At 41.5% G+C, this 14,733-nt stretch overlaps 1 protein-coding gene across 2 annotated transcripts; it reads left to right on the top strand.

Moving 5' to 3' along the window:
- The first annotated feature begins 577 nt into the window (after positions 1–577).
- Positions 578–13,824, top strand: efcab2 (EF-hand calcium binding domain 2). Of its 2 annotated transcripts, XM_053317036.1 has the most exons (7): positions 578–602; positions 762–846; positions 12,330–12,402; positions 12,569–12,645; positions 13,021–13,063; positions 13,444–13,510; positions 13,706–13,824. In XM_053317036.1, the coding sequence occupies exons 1-7, from the start codon at positions 578–580 to the stop codon at positions 13,822–13,824; spliced, it is 489 nt and encodes a 162-aa protein (XP_053173011.1). The 2 variants fall into 2 exon arrangements, 1 of the variants encoding a protein (XP_053173011.1); XR_008321203.1 differs by lacking the exons at positions 578–602; positions 762–846; positions 13,021–13,063; positions 13,444–13,510; positions 13,706–13,824 and adding an exon at positions 7,413–7,539 and having other exon boundaries at positions 12,569–12,626.
- Positions 13,825–14,733: the final 909 nt, after the last annotated feature.

The following is a 14,733-nucleotide window of genomic DNA, read 5'->3' as shown; positions in this document are numbered from 1 at the left end:
AAATTAAATTAAGTTTAAAAGACAAACAAAAGTGCACTCCAATATAGTATAGTCTTAAAACAACAGTCAGGTGCCTATATGAATACTGAAAGAGGTTTTGTTTGCTGTAATCATTCCTCCTTTTCATGACCATTATTCTGCTCTAATCCCTCCACAATGTACTTACAGTGTAAGTTATGGGGGACAAACTCTACAGTCCTCCTCCTGTGCAAAAATGTATTTTAAAGTTTAGGTCTGAAAGTAATATTAAGCTTCATTTGGAAATGTTTCAACATTGCATTGTTGATGCATTGTTTATGATGTCTTATTTATTCTTTTGTACAGCACTTTGGTCAACTTTGGTTGTTTTAAAGTGCTTAACAAATAAAGTTGGATTGGATTGGATTGGTTGGTGCTGTTTTTTGTTTTTCCACCACAGCTCAATAGGGAAACACAAACTGGGAACTGAATGTTAAAAAAAAACTCTTGTAATAGCCAGTATTAACAGTGTGATTACTACAAGGAAAACCTCTTTCGCTGTCTGGGCACCTGACAGTTGTTTTAAGACACGGTCTGTTGCTAGGCAACGCAATACAACATGGCGGACAACAAGCAAAATGCAGGTTTGTGCGTGTATAAACCATTAACTAGCTTATAAGGATACAAAGCGGATGATTTCTGTCTCAAATTTGTAACTGAAAGTTATTTAAAAGATATGACTGTTATTGATAAAGTATGTAAGATACCGCTGCTGCTGATCAGCTGTCTCTTGTGTCTGGCAGAGGTGAAGGTGTCTGAGGTCCACAAGAAGATACGAGCAGCTTTTGAAGCGTTTGACTATGAGTCTAATAACACAGTGGATGTCCGGTGAGCAACTACAGTGTACAGACTCTCCTCCTAGGCTGATAGGTGGTTTTTGAATTGGGTCAAAAACTTATATCACTTTTATTCTACTCAGTGGTTAAGGTGAAACCTATAGCTTCGCCATGTTAAGCCTATTCAAAAAATATATTTAATAGTAACCTGGGTGCATTCCTGACCAGATGCACTCAACCACATAATCTCACATCATTAAGGCCTGTCTGTGTTATAGAATAAATTAAGAGTAACAAGTTAGAGTAAATGTGCAGTTTTTGTGGAAAGCTACACAGGAGTGTGTCTATGTTCCCACAGCTCTATGTTCCCCCCAATTTTTTCCAGTTTTTTTATTGAAGAAATGTTTTCAAGCTTACCATCTTGGTCTTTTTTCCTAAGGTAGTTCTGGCATAGCTTGGACTTATGTTTTGGGTCATTATCTTGCTGTAGGATGAACCCCTGACCAACTACATGCATACCAGAGAGTACTGCATGGTGCTGCAGAATGCTGTGGTAGCCGACCCTGGATCCAGAAAAACAGCCCAAGACCATCATGCTTCCTCCTCCATATTTGACAGTTAATGTCACACACTGAGGAACCATCCTTTTGCCTACTCGACGACTTACAAAACTCCTGCGTGATGAACAGAATAGTTTAAATTTTGATTCATCAGTCCATAACACCTTCTTCCAGTCTTCAGTAGTCATTAGTGGTGTTTCATGGCCCAGGCAAGCCTCTTCTTCTTATTCTGATGTCTTAGCAATGGCTTTCTTGCTGCAATTCGACCTGTCAAACCTGCAACTCCAAGTCTTCTCTTCAAAGTTGAAACTGAGACTTGCTTACTACGACCACTATTAACCTGTGCTTGAAGCTGTTGTCCTGTGAGCCGCCTATCACGCAAGCTGTTAACTCTCAGAAACTTGTCTTCTGACTCTGTAGTGGCTTTGGGTCTGCCAGACCTCTTCCTTTCAGAGTTTCCCCCAGTTTCTGAATGCTTTTTGATGGTGAAGGAAACTGTACTCACTGATATTTCGCAATTTCTCTGTAGGAAAGACCTAAATTTTTAAGTGTTTTTATATAATTTTCAGTTTTGGGTAACCTTGGGTAACCTGATAGTGATTTTAATTATGCAGCCCATTCGTCAATGGAAAGAGTAGACAGGAGTCCAGGATGTCTTGTATTGAAAAGGTTTATTTACTTGTACAAGGAGAAGTGAATGAATGATCAATACACATTATGTTCTGATGCTTCCTTCAATTCTGAAGTTTCTCTCCTCCGGGGATAGACTTTAAACCACACAGATAATGCCCAAGATTGAGCCATGCCCATATATGGGCAGATCCAACACATCTACAATATACAGAATTTAGTCTACTGGTCTAGTGGCAGACTCACTGCTTACCACTATCTCAAGAAGAGACAGTGTCTAAACCTATCATTTGGTGAGGCCTTGCTATGACTGCAAAGCCTAGTTTGACCCAGTGCATATTAATGATGGAAAATTCCCTAACAATCCCCTCTTATTGATCATGAGATCAATACTGACTACCCATACTCTAGACATTACAGTGGCAAGACTACCCACGGAGTACCCCAGAACAGAAACAGCATTTACAGTACAAATCCACAAAAGTCACATAAGACAAAATCAAATAGTATTGAAAACATAATCTCACACAGTAACATCATTCAGTTACAATTAATGTCCCTAGGGAAAAATTAAAATGAATTGAAAAACATTTAATAAAAATCATTGAAAAACATTTCATGCAAATCATACCATTCCCCTCTTATGTACCACATATACCTCTTCTGTCACATAACACGAGTTCCGCCTTCCAACCAACAAGGGCAGTAGTGAGGCTCACCCTCAAAGGAATGAGGAACCCCTGAAACACTGAAGTATTAAAGGAGCTCAGGATTAGGTGAGATAGGTGAGATAGGTGCATGAGTCACATGCACCTATCTCACAAAAGCTACATTTCCCTAAAGATCCTGAACTACTCCTAGTTTAGCATGGTGCTTAAGGCCACGCCTCGATGGTATGGAGGAAACAAGACCTATGCGTTTACCCTATCTCATCTCAAAACTTCAACTTCAACTTCAACTTCAACTTTATTTATATAGCACTTTAAAACAACAACAGCTGAAACAAAGTGCTCTACATAAATAGATAAAAACAACACAGGAACATAAAACAATTAACAGGAACTAAAATAATTGTTTATTAGGAAACCTTACACTTTAAAAGGTGGTACATACATGTGATTACAGCAATATGGCAAAATACTCATTTCATCCCTGAAAAGGAAAAAAGTAAAATCACATTAACAATTTTAATCATTGTAACACATTTAATTTATGCACTGACAAGTCTTCAACCCATGTACTTAACGTACAGTCAAGGGTCACCACCATGGAGAGGTTACTAGCACTTTCGATGCATGGTGGCCTTGAATCCATTATCAGTTTCATCCTCGTAAATCTTCTTCATCAGTTGCAGTTTTTTTCATTGCATTCAAATACACATTTATGAAATCAAAATCACATACAACATTCTCTATAAATCATTAATGTTTCTGGTTATTCAAACTAGAGAAATGTTTTACTGCACTTCATTAAACTAAAATGATTAAAGTGATTAATAGTTATTTTTAAATTTGGAACACACAATAAAATCTGGAATCATTAAAACAATGAAACCCTGAAATGAAAATAAAACAAGGAGTACCTGAACACACAGAAACCTCTGAGTTTCATCTGCAGACAACAGGTGATACGCATTTGCCTATTAGTGAAACACCATAATTCTAAAGGTATAAGTTGAGGAACTTCGAGTGTGAATTTTACCTTCATCTTTCCTGGCTTAATTAGCTCTGTCTCCACTAACCTCTTATCATAGGTGGCCCACGTCCACTTTCTCTTCATAAAGATGTCAGGTCTTGCAACATAGCAATCATTTTCTTCACATCTGTCAGTGGGACACTCAAAAACAACAAAGTTCACAGTTCGATTTGTACGAGACAGAGCTGAAGGTGCTGGACCTCCAGTATTTTCTGGCTCCATTTTAGCAACATAATCACCTTGTTTTTTAGTTCCATGTGCATTTTTGTTTCTACTGAGCTTCAAAAAATGAATTACTCCGCCCTTGCATTCAGAGTCTATTACCTGGTTTGTTTCTCCAGGGCTGTTCCGCAGAGGGCGCCCCCTCTTTGAGGACTCTGTAACTACGACCGTATCTCAAGCAGAGAAGCCTCCCTGCTCTCCATCTCCTGAAACTTTCAGACCTGTAACTTGGCCCAGTCCACCTAGCAGGAGTGAAAATATGAGTAATCGTCTGATTACCTGCAATTGACCTGCACATCCTCTCTGGCAGCTGGGGGGGCAAGTCTGCACCTTGTGGCATGAATACATTCTGCCTTGCCTTCGACCTTTAAAGCTGTCCTGGTTGTCAGCAGCACCTGGTACGGCCCTTTCCACCTAGGAGACAAAGACACTTTTTCCAGAGATTTGATTAGTACATAGTCACCCTCCTTAAAAGGATGAATTGGTTCCTCTGATGGTTTGGGAAGCCTCTTGGATACCTGCAAATGATATTTTCTCAAAATCTCTGTTAGTTTTTTCACATAATCAGTCATGAACTCATCTATCCAGCGCAAGGTAGTGTTGTATGGAGTTAAATTGGGGCTTGTCCATGTGGACATTGGCCTCCCCATCAACACTTCATGAGGACTAAGTCCTGTGGTTGTGTTTGGTGCGCTTTGAATTGAATACAACACCAGAGGTAGGGCGTCCGGCCATTTCAGACCCGTCGCCAGTACCGTTTTAGTCAGTACCGTGACAGTCCCTGTGTGATGTGTGATACAAAAGCTGGACCTCTGTCACTATTTATTCCCTGTGGCACCCCGAATCTTGGGATTACTTCCCTTAGAACACACTTTACAACAGTTCTGGCATCTTCTTTCCTGGTTGGGAAGCATTCAACCCACTTTGAAAATCGATCAGTTATGACTAACAAATACTTGTAGCCTTGGCAACTGGGCATATGTGCAAAATCTATTTGCATATTTACAAATGGACCTGATGGGGGTTCCAAATGGTCATGTCGCACAGTGCTGTTCTGTTTTCTGGTCTGTTGGCATATCAAGCAACTTTCAACAAGAGTTTGTGAGACCTGTGTGATACCCGGTGCAAACCATTGTGAGTGAATAACATCATTGATCACCCCTCTTCCGACATGTGCTGGTCCGTGTGTAACACGTGCCAGTACATGTAGGAGGGCTCGAGGACAAACTGGTCGGCCATCAGGGTGGAGCCACAAGCTAGACTCCACATCAACATCAATGGTGTCTAGCAGGTCATTTACCAACGCATGATGTTGACACAAACCCTCTCATTTTCCATAACTGACCGAAATCATGAGCTACACCAAAAGCATATCGTGAATCAGTGTAGATGGTGGCAGTTTTACCAGAAGCGATAATACAGGCCCTAGTTAGGGCATATAGTTCTGCTGCCTGCGCTGAAGTGCCAGGCAGTAGAGCTTGTGCTTCCAAAACCTCCCAATCATTTACTACTGCATAGCCAGCTAGGTGAACGTTGTCAGATGGTCTGCTAGCTGAACCATCAGTGTAAAGAATCATTTCAGAGTTAGGTATTGGTGTCTGCAATAGGTCTGGCCTTGGTGATGTACACATATCAATAGTAGCAATGCAATCATGCTCATATTCAGTTGTGTCAATCAGTGGAAGGAGAGTGGCTGGATTTAGGGGGGGGGGGGGGGGGGTGAGCGCTTTAAAGTTATGTGTGGGCTGGAAAGGATGGTTGCCTCGTAACCTGAACGTCGAGCTGCTGTCATTTGTTGAGTAGCTGATGTGTTTAAAATGTGTAATACTGCATGCGAAACGTGCACAACACAGTCATGAGCCAGTACAATGGGAGCAGACTTATCAAGCAGAATAGCAACTGCGGCCACCGCTCTCAGGCAACCCAGCATACCAAGGACTACAGGGGTCAGTCGAGACGAGTAGTACGCCACAGGACGGTAGTGAGATCCATGTTTTTGTACTAGAATGCCTGTAGCAAAGCCTTCTCTCTCATGTACATGTAGATGGAATGGCTGATGATAGTCTGGCAATCCTAATGCTGGAGCCATGGTGAGAGCATGCTTTAAGTTCTGAAAAGCTTTTTGCATGTTATCAGTCCATTGAACCGCAGTGGAAGCTGACTCCAGTGTGGCTGCTCGCAATTCAGAGTCCATATCCGCATACTCAAAAATCCAGTGTCTGCAATAGTTCGCCATCCCTAAGAATGAAAGCATGCCCTTCTTAGTTCTGGGGGGAGGTATGTTGACCAGCAGTTTCACCCTTTCTGGTGATAGGAGGCGCTGTCCATCCTTCAGGAGGTGACCCAAATATGTAACCTCAGGTCGGCAAAATTGCAGTTTGGGCAGAGATGCTCTATGTCCACACTCAGCCAACCTCTGCAGGAGCAAGATTGAATCAGATCGACAAGCTTCCTCGGATGGAGAGGCTATCAAAAGATCATCTGCGTACTGTAGAAGTGTTGAACCCCCTGGGAGGTGGAGGTCATCCAGGTCTCTTTTTACTGCTGCTGCGTACACTGTTGGACTCTCGACATAACCCTGTGGCAAACGCCGCCATGTATACTGCTTGCCTTTGAACGTGAATGCAAACAGATACTGGCTATCTGGATGCAACGGTATTGAGAAAAAAGCTGAACATAGATCAATGACTGTGTAGTGTGTTGAATTGCATGGTAACAAGGCTAAAATCGAATTAGTGTCTGGCACAATGGGAGCTGTGGGCACAACAATATTATTAATAGCCTGCAAATCTTGCACAAATCTCCATTCATCTGGACGATTTGGTTTTGGGATGGGCAAAATGGGTGTGTTACATGGACTGGAAGTTTGCACCAGTACATTTTGATCCAATAGAGATTGAATAACTTTCAATTCCAGTAATGGCCCTGTGAGGCAAGTTGTACTGTCTGATAGCTGGCAATGTGACATTTGGTTTGAGTGTGACTTTATGAGGTGGTGCCGAATTCACAAAACCTACATGATTTTTGTTTTTTGCCCATAAAGATGAGGGAACCTCTGATAACTCTGATGGAAGCCCATATTCTGCATGTGGCTGAAACAAAACAAATGTGCTCTCTGGTAACTGAGTGTTCTCACTTAATGATAACAAATACAGTTCCTCGCCCAAGTGTATTATTGTTTGGTTTTGAGAGGCTGTTACAGCTCCTCTCAGTGCTTGGCATCGAGCCACCATTTTACCAAGATGTTTTGCCTCTTTCCCGGGCGCAACCGCTACAGTGATATGAATCTTTGACATCAAACAGTATATGTGGTGTGTCAGACAGTCGAATTGGAATAGCACACCCCTGCGGACCAACAAACAAACATTGTTTACTCTCCAACCCCTCTTGTTTGTTTATGAAATCATTAGCCAATACCTTATACTGCTCCAAAGGGTTAAATGCTGCTGTGCAATGACAAGTCAGGAGAGGCCTCATGGCAGACATCAATGATGCACATGCTGGTGAAGTTGTGGCAATTTTCTGAATGTTGGTCACTATGAACATAGAAGACATGTTAAAATTTGGCAATATCCAACAGTACAAACAATCAACAGTGGATTGCAAAAACTGAAATGCTTGGGCTGCTCTGTGATCAGGTAGGGTTAAAAACAACCCTTCAGGGGTGCAGTGAATTGTTGCATGGAGCTTACAAAGCAAATCTCGCCCCATGACGTTAATTGGGCTCTTTTCAGATATCAGAAAAGAGTGCTGTACATTTGTGCCTTCTACGCTTATCTCAGCTTGATGTGATAATGGCTCTTCATTAGGAATGCCAGAGACTCCGACTGTTGTGATAAATCTAGAGGTCGGAGTGCACACGTGCTCACATGAATTACTGTGGAGATAGTTGCTCCACTGTCCACCAAAATATCAACATTATTACCATTAACTTGAACTGACATCATTGGATCCTCAGAGGGATTTTTGGAAATTTGAATAGTTGCAGCTTGAATGTGAATTGGTTGTTCTGATCCTATCTCTCCATGGCCTCCCTATGCTTGATTGTAAAATGTCTGCGATGTGTGTGCAGCCGGCTGTGGTGTGTGTGGGTTAGGAGGAGGAGGAGGAGAGTAAGGGTTCAGCTGTTGAGAATATTGGGGCGCATGTTGGGGTTCGTATGTGAGGCGAAGCTGGTTTGGATTTGTGGGATTACTTTGACACTCTTTGGCCCAGTGTCCCTTTCTTCCACATCTGCGACAATTTAATCTCTTTTTGTTGTACTTTCTGTATGTGGGCTGTTTAGACCTAGAAGTGGATCTTTCAGTAGTGAAAATATCACTCCTGTACATATCCATCAGCTTGCCTTTTGTTGTTTTCCAATCTAGTCTTTGCCAATCTGTGGCTAACAGTTTGTATGCTGTGGAAATTTGCGGTTTCAAATTTTGAAGCAAAGTGTGAATGGCAAGGAGAGCATTCTCCTCTCGTTTCATTCCAGCATTATTATCCCACACTTGCATAAATCGCTGAATAAATTCAGGCACACTCTCATTAGGACCTTGAACACAGTCAATCACTTCTGAGAAATCACAATGCTTTTTAGCACATTTTGTTATTGCTGTTTTAGCTTCATTGTTCATCCAATCACTCATAGGTTTGACTGGCGGCCACTGGCCATCCTCCGTTGCAGCAGGGAAAACAAATTCATCCTTACACAGAGGCCAATGAGTGCCATATGTAAATTCAAGCAACATTTGGACATCAGGCATCAGACCGTTATACACCTTACATGTTAGAGACAACCACACCCAGTACTCCTCAGCCTGTGTTATCGGATTTGGAGACTTTCTGGCCAAATCCAAAATTTCAGCAGGTGTCCATGGTTTGCAACCATGGTTTGTCTGTCTAGTAACTCTGGGTGATGTATTTGTACTCCCAGGTTTTCTGTCTGTGGTACGGCAATGGGAACTTTTAGCACCTCTTGGAGCTTGTGCTCCAGCTTTCTCAATTTTCTCCTCGTCCGTGTCAAATTCTGGTTCACCTTCACAGCTCTCATCTGATGCATTTGAGTCTCCAGCCTCAGTTAAGAGAGCTATCTTTGACTTTTTAAGCCAGTCTTTTGATTTCTTTCTTTCTGATTCTGATTGTCCAAAGCTATTCTTTTCTTTCGGCCTAACAGTCTGTCCTTTGCTATCTCTCTTTTCCCTTTCTTCTGCCTCCAGCTTCTCTCTTTCCTGTCTGTACCTTTCTGCAGTTTCTGCTAGCTCTCTCTCCTGTCTAACTCTGTCTGCAGCTTCTGGTAGCTGTTTCTCCTGACTAGCTCTATCTGCAGTTTTGGCTAGCTGTCTCTCTTCTCTAACCCTATCTGCAGCTTCTGCTAGCTCTCTCTCCTGTCTATCTCTATCTGCAGCTTCGGCTAGCTCTCTCTCCTGACTAGCTCTATCTGCAGCTTCGGCTAGCTCTCTCTCCTGACTAGCTCTATCTGCAGCTTCAGGTAGCTCTCTCTCCTGACTAGCTCTATCTGCAGCTTCGGCTAGCTCTGTCTCCTGACTCGCTCTATCTGCAGCTTCTACTCTTTTTCCCTCCATCACTGCAACAGCCTGCAGGAGAAAATCTGTATCGGCTGTGGCTTGCTGTAAGCTGGCCTGTTCATCTGTGTTACTGTGTCGGGCAGGATTTGTTTTAGTGAGCTTGGGATAGTTGGAGACTGAATGTTTACTTTCCTGTAGCTCTGGTCGTAAGAATTCAACATCTTTCAAAACAGTTAGCAGTTCTTGCTGAGAGGGAACTTTAGCTTGACGCTTTGCCCAATTGTGCATCATAGCTGTGGCACTGGCACGCAAATTATCACCATGTCTTTGCTTAATGTTGGTCAACTCAGTAGCTCTTGTCTGCAAAGCCGCTTCTAGCATAGGAATATGATGGATCTCAACACAGGCAGCAATTCTCTCTATGGCAGCTTTCAACTCAGCAGAGCACCTTTCAGGTCTTCTCTCATCCACATGCACTCCATATTTCTGACGAGCCACAGTTATCCACACTCGCATGCATTCTCTCATGTAAGCAAAGTTCCAGGATGGATTACCCATGTTTGTATTAACATTCATCTCAGCCATTTGCAGTTTCTCTTTCTCAAACGACCCCTCATACGGCCACTCTGTCTCTGTCCAGTCATTCATGAGGGAAGAGAACGGAAAAACAAAATGCCATCCTTTTAGCCTTCCCACAACTCCTGCTGGCACATATGGAGAAAACATGTCTTGAAACTGTTTTGTGGGATCGGCTGGTTGTGTATCTGTAAGAGTGTGTGCATGTGCCTGCGTCTGTGGATTATCAGGTTGATTTGTCTGTTCCACATTTTCACTGGTGTTTCTTACTGTTTGACAGTCTCTCTGTCTTCTAAATTTTGTTGAATCAATTTGTGTGGTTTTAGACTCCAAACTACTACCTGCGCTGGACGTGTCGTTGCCCATTTTTATCACTTTACAACATCAGATACACATACAATTTCAACAGCATCTAGGACTCCAACTTCTCTTTTACAATAGCAGCAGTGTTGGTTTGAAGCTTAGAATAAACGTGTATACACAAAATTACCGGCGCCCAGGCTCGAACAGAGCCATGTTTCTCAAAGGACACAGGGCAGATAGTCCACAATCTTGGTTTAAGCGAGGTAGAGCCAATTACTGTCCCCGAAAACGTCTTTTCTTACAGCTTAAACCTCATGCGGGTCCCCCTGTGCCGAGTGCAGCCCGAAGCCGCCCCAGAAACCAAAACAGCCACAATGTGGCCCTACGAGGGGTCAGAAACACCCTCTCGCTGTCTGACCCTCCAACACCACACACTCTGCTATTACAACCAATCGTTGTCAATCACATTGATTCTGATACAGTATCCATGTTTTAGTCAAATGGATATTTCGTTGTGATCAGTGTCAATTTATGGGCTTTCTTACTTTTGCTTTTGCCAATTTGCAAAATTAAAATCAAAAGGTTCTTTTATTTTGATCTCGTCAAACAACGACATGGTAAGGCATAAAATTTTAAATTAGCACTTACCCAGTCGTTGTTATGTTGAGATCCTGTTCCGGTGATGCCAGTTTGATAGTGATTTTAATTATGCAGCCCATTCGTCAATGGAAAGAGTAGACAGGAGTCCAGGATGTCTTGTATTGAGGTTTATTTACTTGTACAAGGAGAAGTGAATGAATGATCAATACACATTATGTTCTGATGCTTCCTTCAATTCTGAAGTTTCTGTCCTCCGGGGATAGACTTTAAACCACACAGATAATGCCCAAGGTTGAGCCATGCCCATATATGGGCAGATCCAACACATCTACAATATACAGAATTTAGTCTACTGGTCTATAGACAAAACATTGCTTAGACCTCACTCAGGACCTTTGTCCTACATCCAACACTATATCAAACCTCTGACTCCAGTTGCCTTTACCCTATCCAGGGACAACAGTCAAAGACATATCTGACCATGGCTGCTATAGCAACACTATCAGAATGCCTCTTGTTTTCCCCAAAAGGAGCAGACTCACTGCTCACCACTATCTCAAGGGGAGACAGTGTCTAAACCTATCATTTGGTGAGGCCTTGCTATGACCACAAAGCCTAGTTTGACCCAGTGCATATTAATGATGGAAAATTCCCTAACACTTACCTTTTTTTAACCTCTGGTAGTTCACCAGTTACCTATCAATCTATTCATTGGACTTGAACTGCTTGAATTTCGATAAAAAACTGTAAAAATTGGGGTGTTCTAAAACTTTTGACCGGTAGTATATGTTCCCACAGCTCTATGTTCCCACATTTCTAAGAAATTATTCAAATTTAGGCCCTATGTTCCCACAGCTCTATTTTCCCACCGGCCTATGTTCCCACATTTCTAAGAGATTATTAAAATATAGGCCCTATATTCCCACATAGACCAGGCTTTTCTCCTCATTGGGTTGACCAATCCATCTGATACAGCACATGGGCTTTGAGCATTGGCATAAACAGGGACTTATGGAGCCGGATTTTCAAATTTCACAAATTTAAAACATTTATGGGCTTTTAAAATTTTGGGGGGTGAATGTAATGGATGCAATTATAAAATATAACCCTAACCCTGTGGGAACATAAGGCCTAATTTTGAAAAGAAAATTAGAAATCTGGAAACATAGAGCTGTGGGAACATAAGGCCTAATTTTGAAAAGAAAATTAGAAATCTGGAAACATAGAGTTGTGGGAACATAAGGCCTAATTTTGAAAAGAAAATTATTAATGTGGAAACATAGAGCTGTGGGAACATAGGGCCTAATTTTGAAAAGAAAGTAAAAGTCTAAGTAATGTGGGAACATAGAGCTGTGGGAACATAGAGCTAGATAGTGTGTGTAGAGTAACAATGCTTTCAACTGCAGCTTTTCTGTTGATTTCCTGTGTTTGTTTTTCAGGGAGATCGGGACCATCATCTATTCCCTCGGTTGCTTTCCCAGTCGGGCAGACCTGCATGACTTTATAGCAGAGGTCAGAACAGTGTTGTTATATTTTAGATATAAATAAATAAAACAAGTAGTCAAACATCATCTGAGGCTTTCATACAGTGCGTAGTTTCAAATGATCAAAATTCACATTTAAGTCATACAATACAGTATCTACTATAAGTTGTAATGTCACCATATTAAAATGCTAGGTGGAAGAGGACCACTCAGGATATATCCATTTGGACAAGTTCCTCCCAGCCATGGCCAAAGTGCTGTTGGACCACAAGTAGGACCCTTTCATTATTTTATTATATTATCTATTATCTGTATTCTTGACTGAATTCGGTTGTTTTACTTGTAACTACATAAAAAGTTATTTGTAATTAAGCCACTTTTTGTGCTTAAGGTTGCTGATTGGACTTCAAAATGTGTACTCCATTATGCACAATTTCTTTGTTAGGTTTCCCACTTCTGGAAATATTTTTACAGTTCAGTCCGATGTGTAGAGGTCTTGTTTCCTGGGATCAACCTTTATATAATTACAGTTTTACTTTAATGGAAGTGTTCACTGTATGGTATATCGTCATGTCAGTACTGCTTGGGGGGTACCCTCTTACTACGAGTTTGTGTGTGTGTGTGTGTGTGTGTGCGTGTATCTTAGGTTCCCTCCCATCCCTGAGGACATTCTTCTTCAGGCCTTTGAGGTGAGACGAGCATCTGTTCTCCTGTATTGTTGTAGTTTCAACAGGTGAGCAGCCTCTTAGGGTTTCTCTGTTTTAGATCATCTCAACCTTCCTCTTCAGTGGGAAACATCAGTGACTGCACAGTACCTCACAAGACATTTTCCAGTGGAGACAAACTGTCAATTTCATCAGTTATCAGCTAAGAATGTCTGGTAGCAAGTAAACAATACTGTGAAGGTTATAGCCCCGGAGAACAGCACATTGTGTACCCCAGCGCAATTGCTAATGGGTATCCTAATAAACTAAACTAAACATTGTCAGCAGAGTGAATCCCACATCACAGTGTTGGTTACTTATGTTTTTCTTTAAGAATAAAAGTTGAAGCACCACTTTGTTGTCAGGTTCTGGACAAAGAAAAGAAAGGATACCTGGAGCTGGAGGAGCTGACAAAGTACATGACAATGGAAGGTAAAGCAAAAAGCTCTCAGTTTTTACTCTGTAAGGTAAAACAAAGATTAGTTTGTGTGGTGAAAAGCAGCAGATTATCTCATAGATTTGGTTTTGTGCGTCTAACATTCCCATTACTTCCATAAAATAGCCTGTAACATGTACTGTTTTTAGCCATGCTTGTGTTGTGATGGTTTATGGCTGTCTTTAAACCAGGTGAGCCCTTCACTCAGGAGGAGATGGACGAGATGTTGACAGCACTCGCTGACAGGGAAAAGAACGTAATATATTACAGAGACTTACTCAGCCAGCTGACCATAGACACTGGCATGTAGACCGTGTCATTGTGTGTTTGTTTCTGTCCACAAATGATACAAATCCACATCTGTGTATGTTCAGGGTTTATGTTCACATGAAGTGCATGCGTTTTAAGTTCTGATACTGTTTGATAAATAAATGTACATAACTCTTTTCTGACTTTGTGCTTTCTGAATTAGACATTACATTACATACAGAATTCAGAAAGAAAACTTTTAGGTGGTATTGGCAGATTTGGGCAACACTGTCAATAAAGGAGCAATGACTCATCATATATTTATTTATAGTAGATTAATCAAAATCAGTTAATTTTGGTATAACATAGTTTTTGATGTCCCTATCTGCTCTCCTTCCTAATTTTAAAGTCTGACATGGTAAAACTGTAAATATGTAAATGTAAATCATGTCAGAAAGCAAATATCACCACTGATCAAGTTTGTAAGCTGATACAACCCATTTTGGTTATAAATTCAGCCAGCTTATATACAGTCTGCTCCTTTAATTCATCACTTGATGAGCCTCCCTGTGGAGCAATGTGAATAAGATTCATATCACAAATATTGTGATCATTGTCCATCTCTGTCTCTCTGTGTTGTCTGTCACCTTCATCTGTCCATTATCAAATACAGTCTGGCAAAATATGAGCCCAAATATCAAACCCAATATAAAAAATACTGTGATGTTTTGACCTGCCTTCACCTGCACCCAGGAACACATGTGAGGGGTGCTGACAGGACTGTTTTGTTTTACTTTTAAAAGATGAATAATTCTGACACTGATGTACTGAAATGTGTGAGAGCTTGCTGCAGCTCCAAACCACAGACACACTAATGCCCGCTGCCTCTGATGAAGCAGAACCTGGACTCAAAATAGAGGCTGAGGCTGAAGACTATGGAAGCCCATTTCCGCCACTGTGATATAAAAAA

The sequence above is a fragment of the Scomber japonicus genome, chromosome 1, assembly GCF_027409825.1.
Source record: "Scomber japonicus isolate fScoJap1 chromosome 1, fScoJap1.pri, whole genome shotgun sequence".
NCBI lineage: Eukaryota > Metazoa > Chordata > Actinopteri > Scombriformes > Scombridae > Scomber > Scomber japonicus.
This window is presented reverse-complemented; position numbering and strand designations above follow the sequence as displayed.

Coding starts and splice junctions, on each gene's coding strand:
- efcab2 (XM_053317036.1), top strand. CDS start 578: ATGGCGGACAACAAGCAAAATGCAG. Junction 603..761: donor GGACAACAAGCAAAATGCAG/GTTTGTGCGTGT, acceptor TGTGTCTGGCAG/AGGTGAAGGTGTCTGAGGTC. Junction 12,403..12,568: donor TGCATGACTTTATAGCAGAG/GTCAGAACAGTG, acceptor TTAAAATGCTAG/GTGGAAGAGGACCACTCAGG.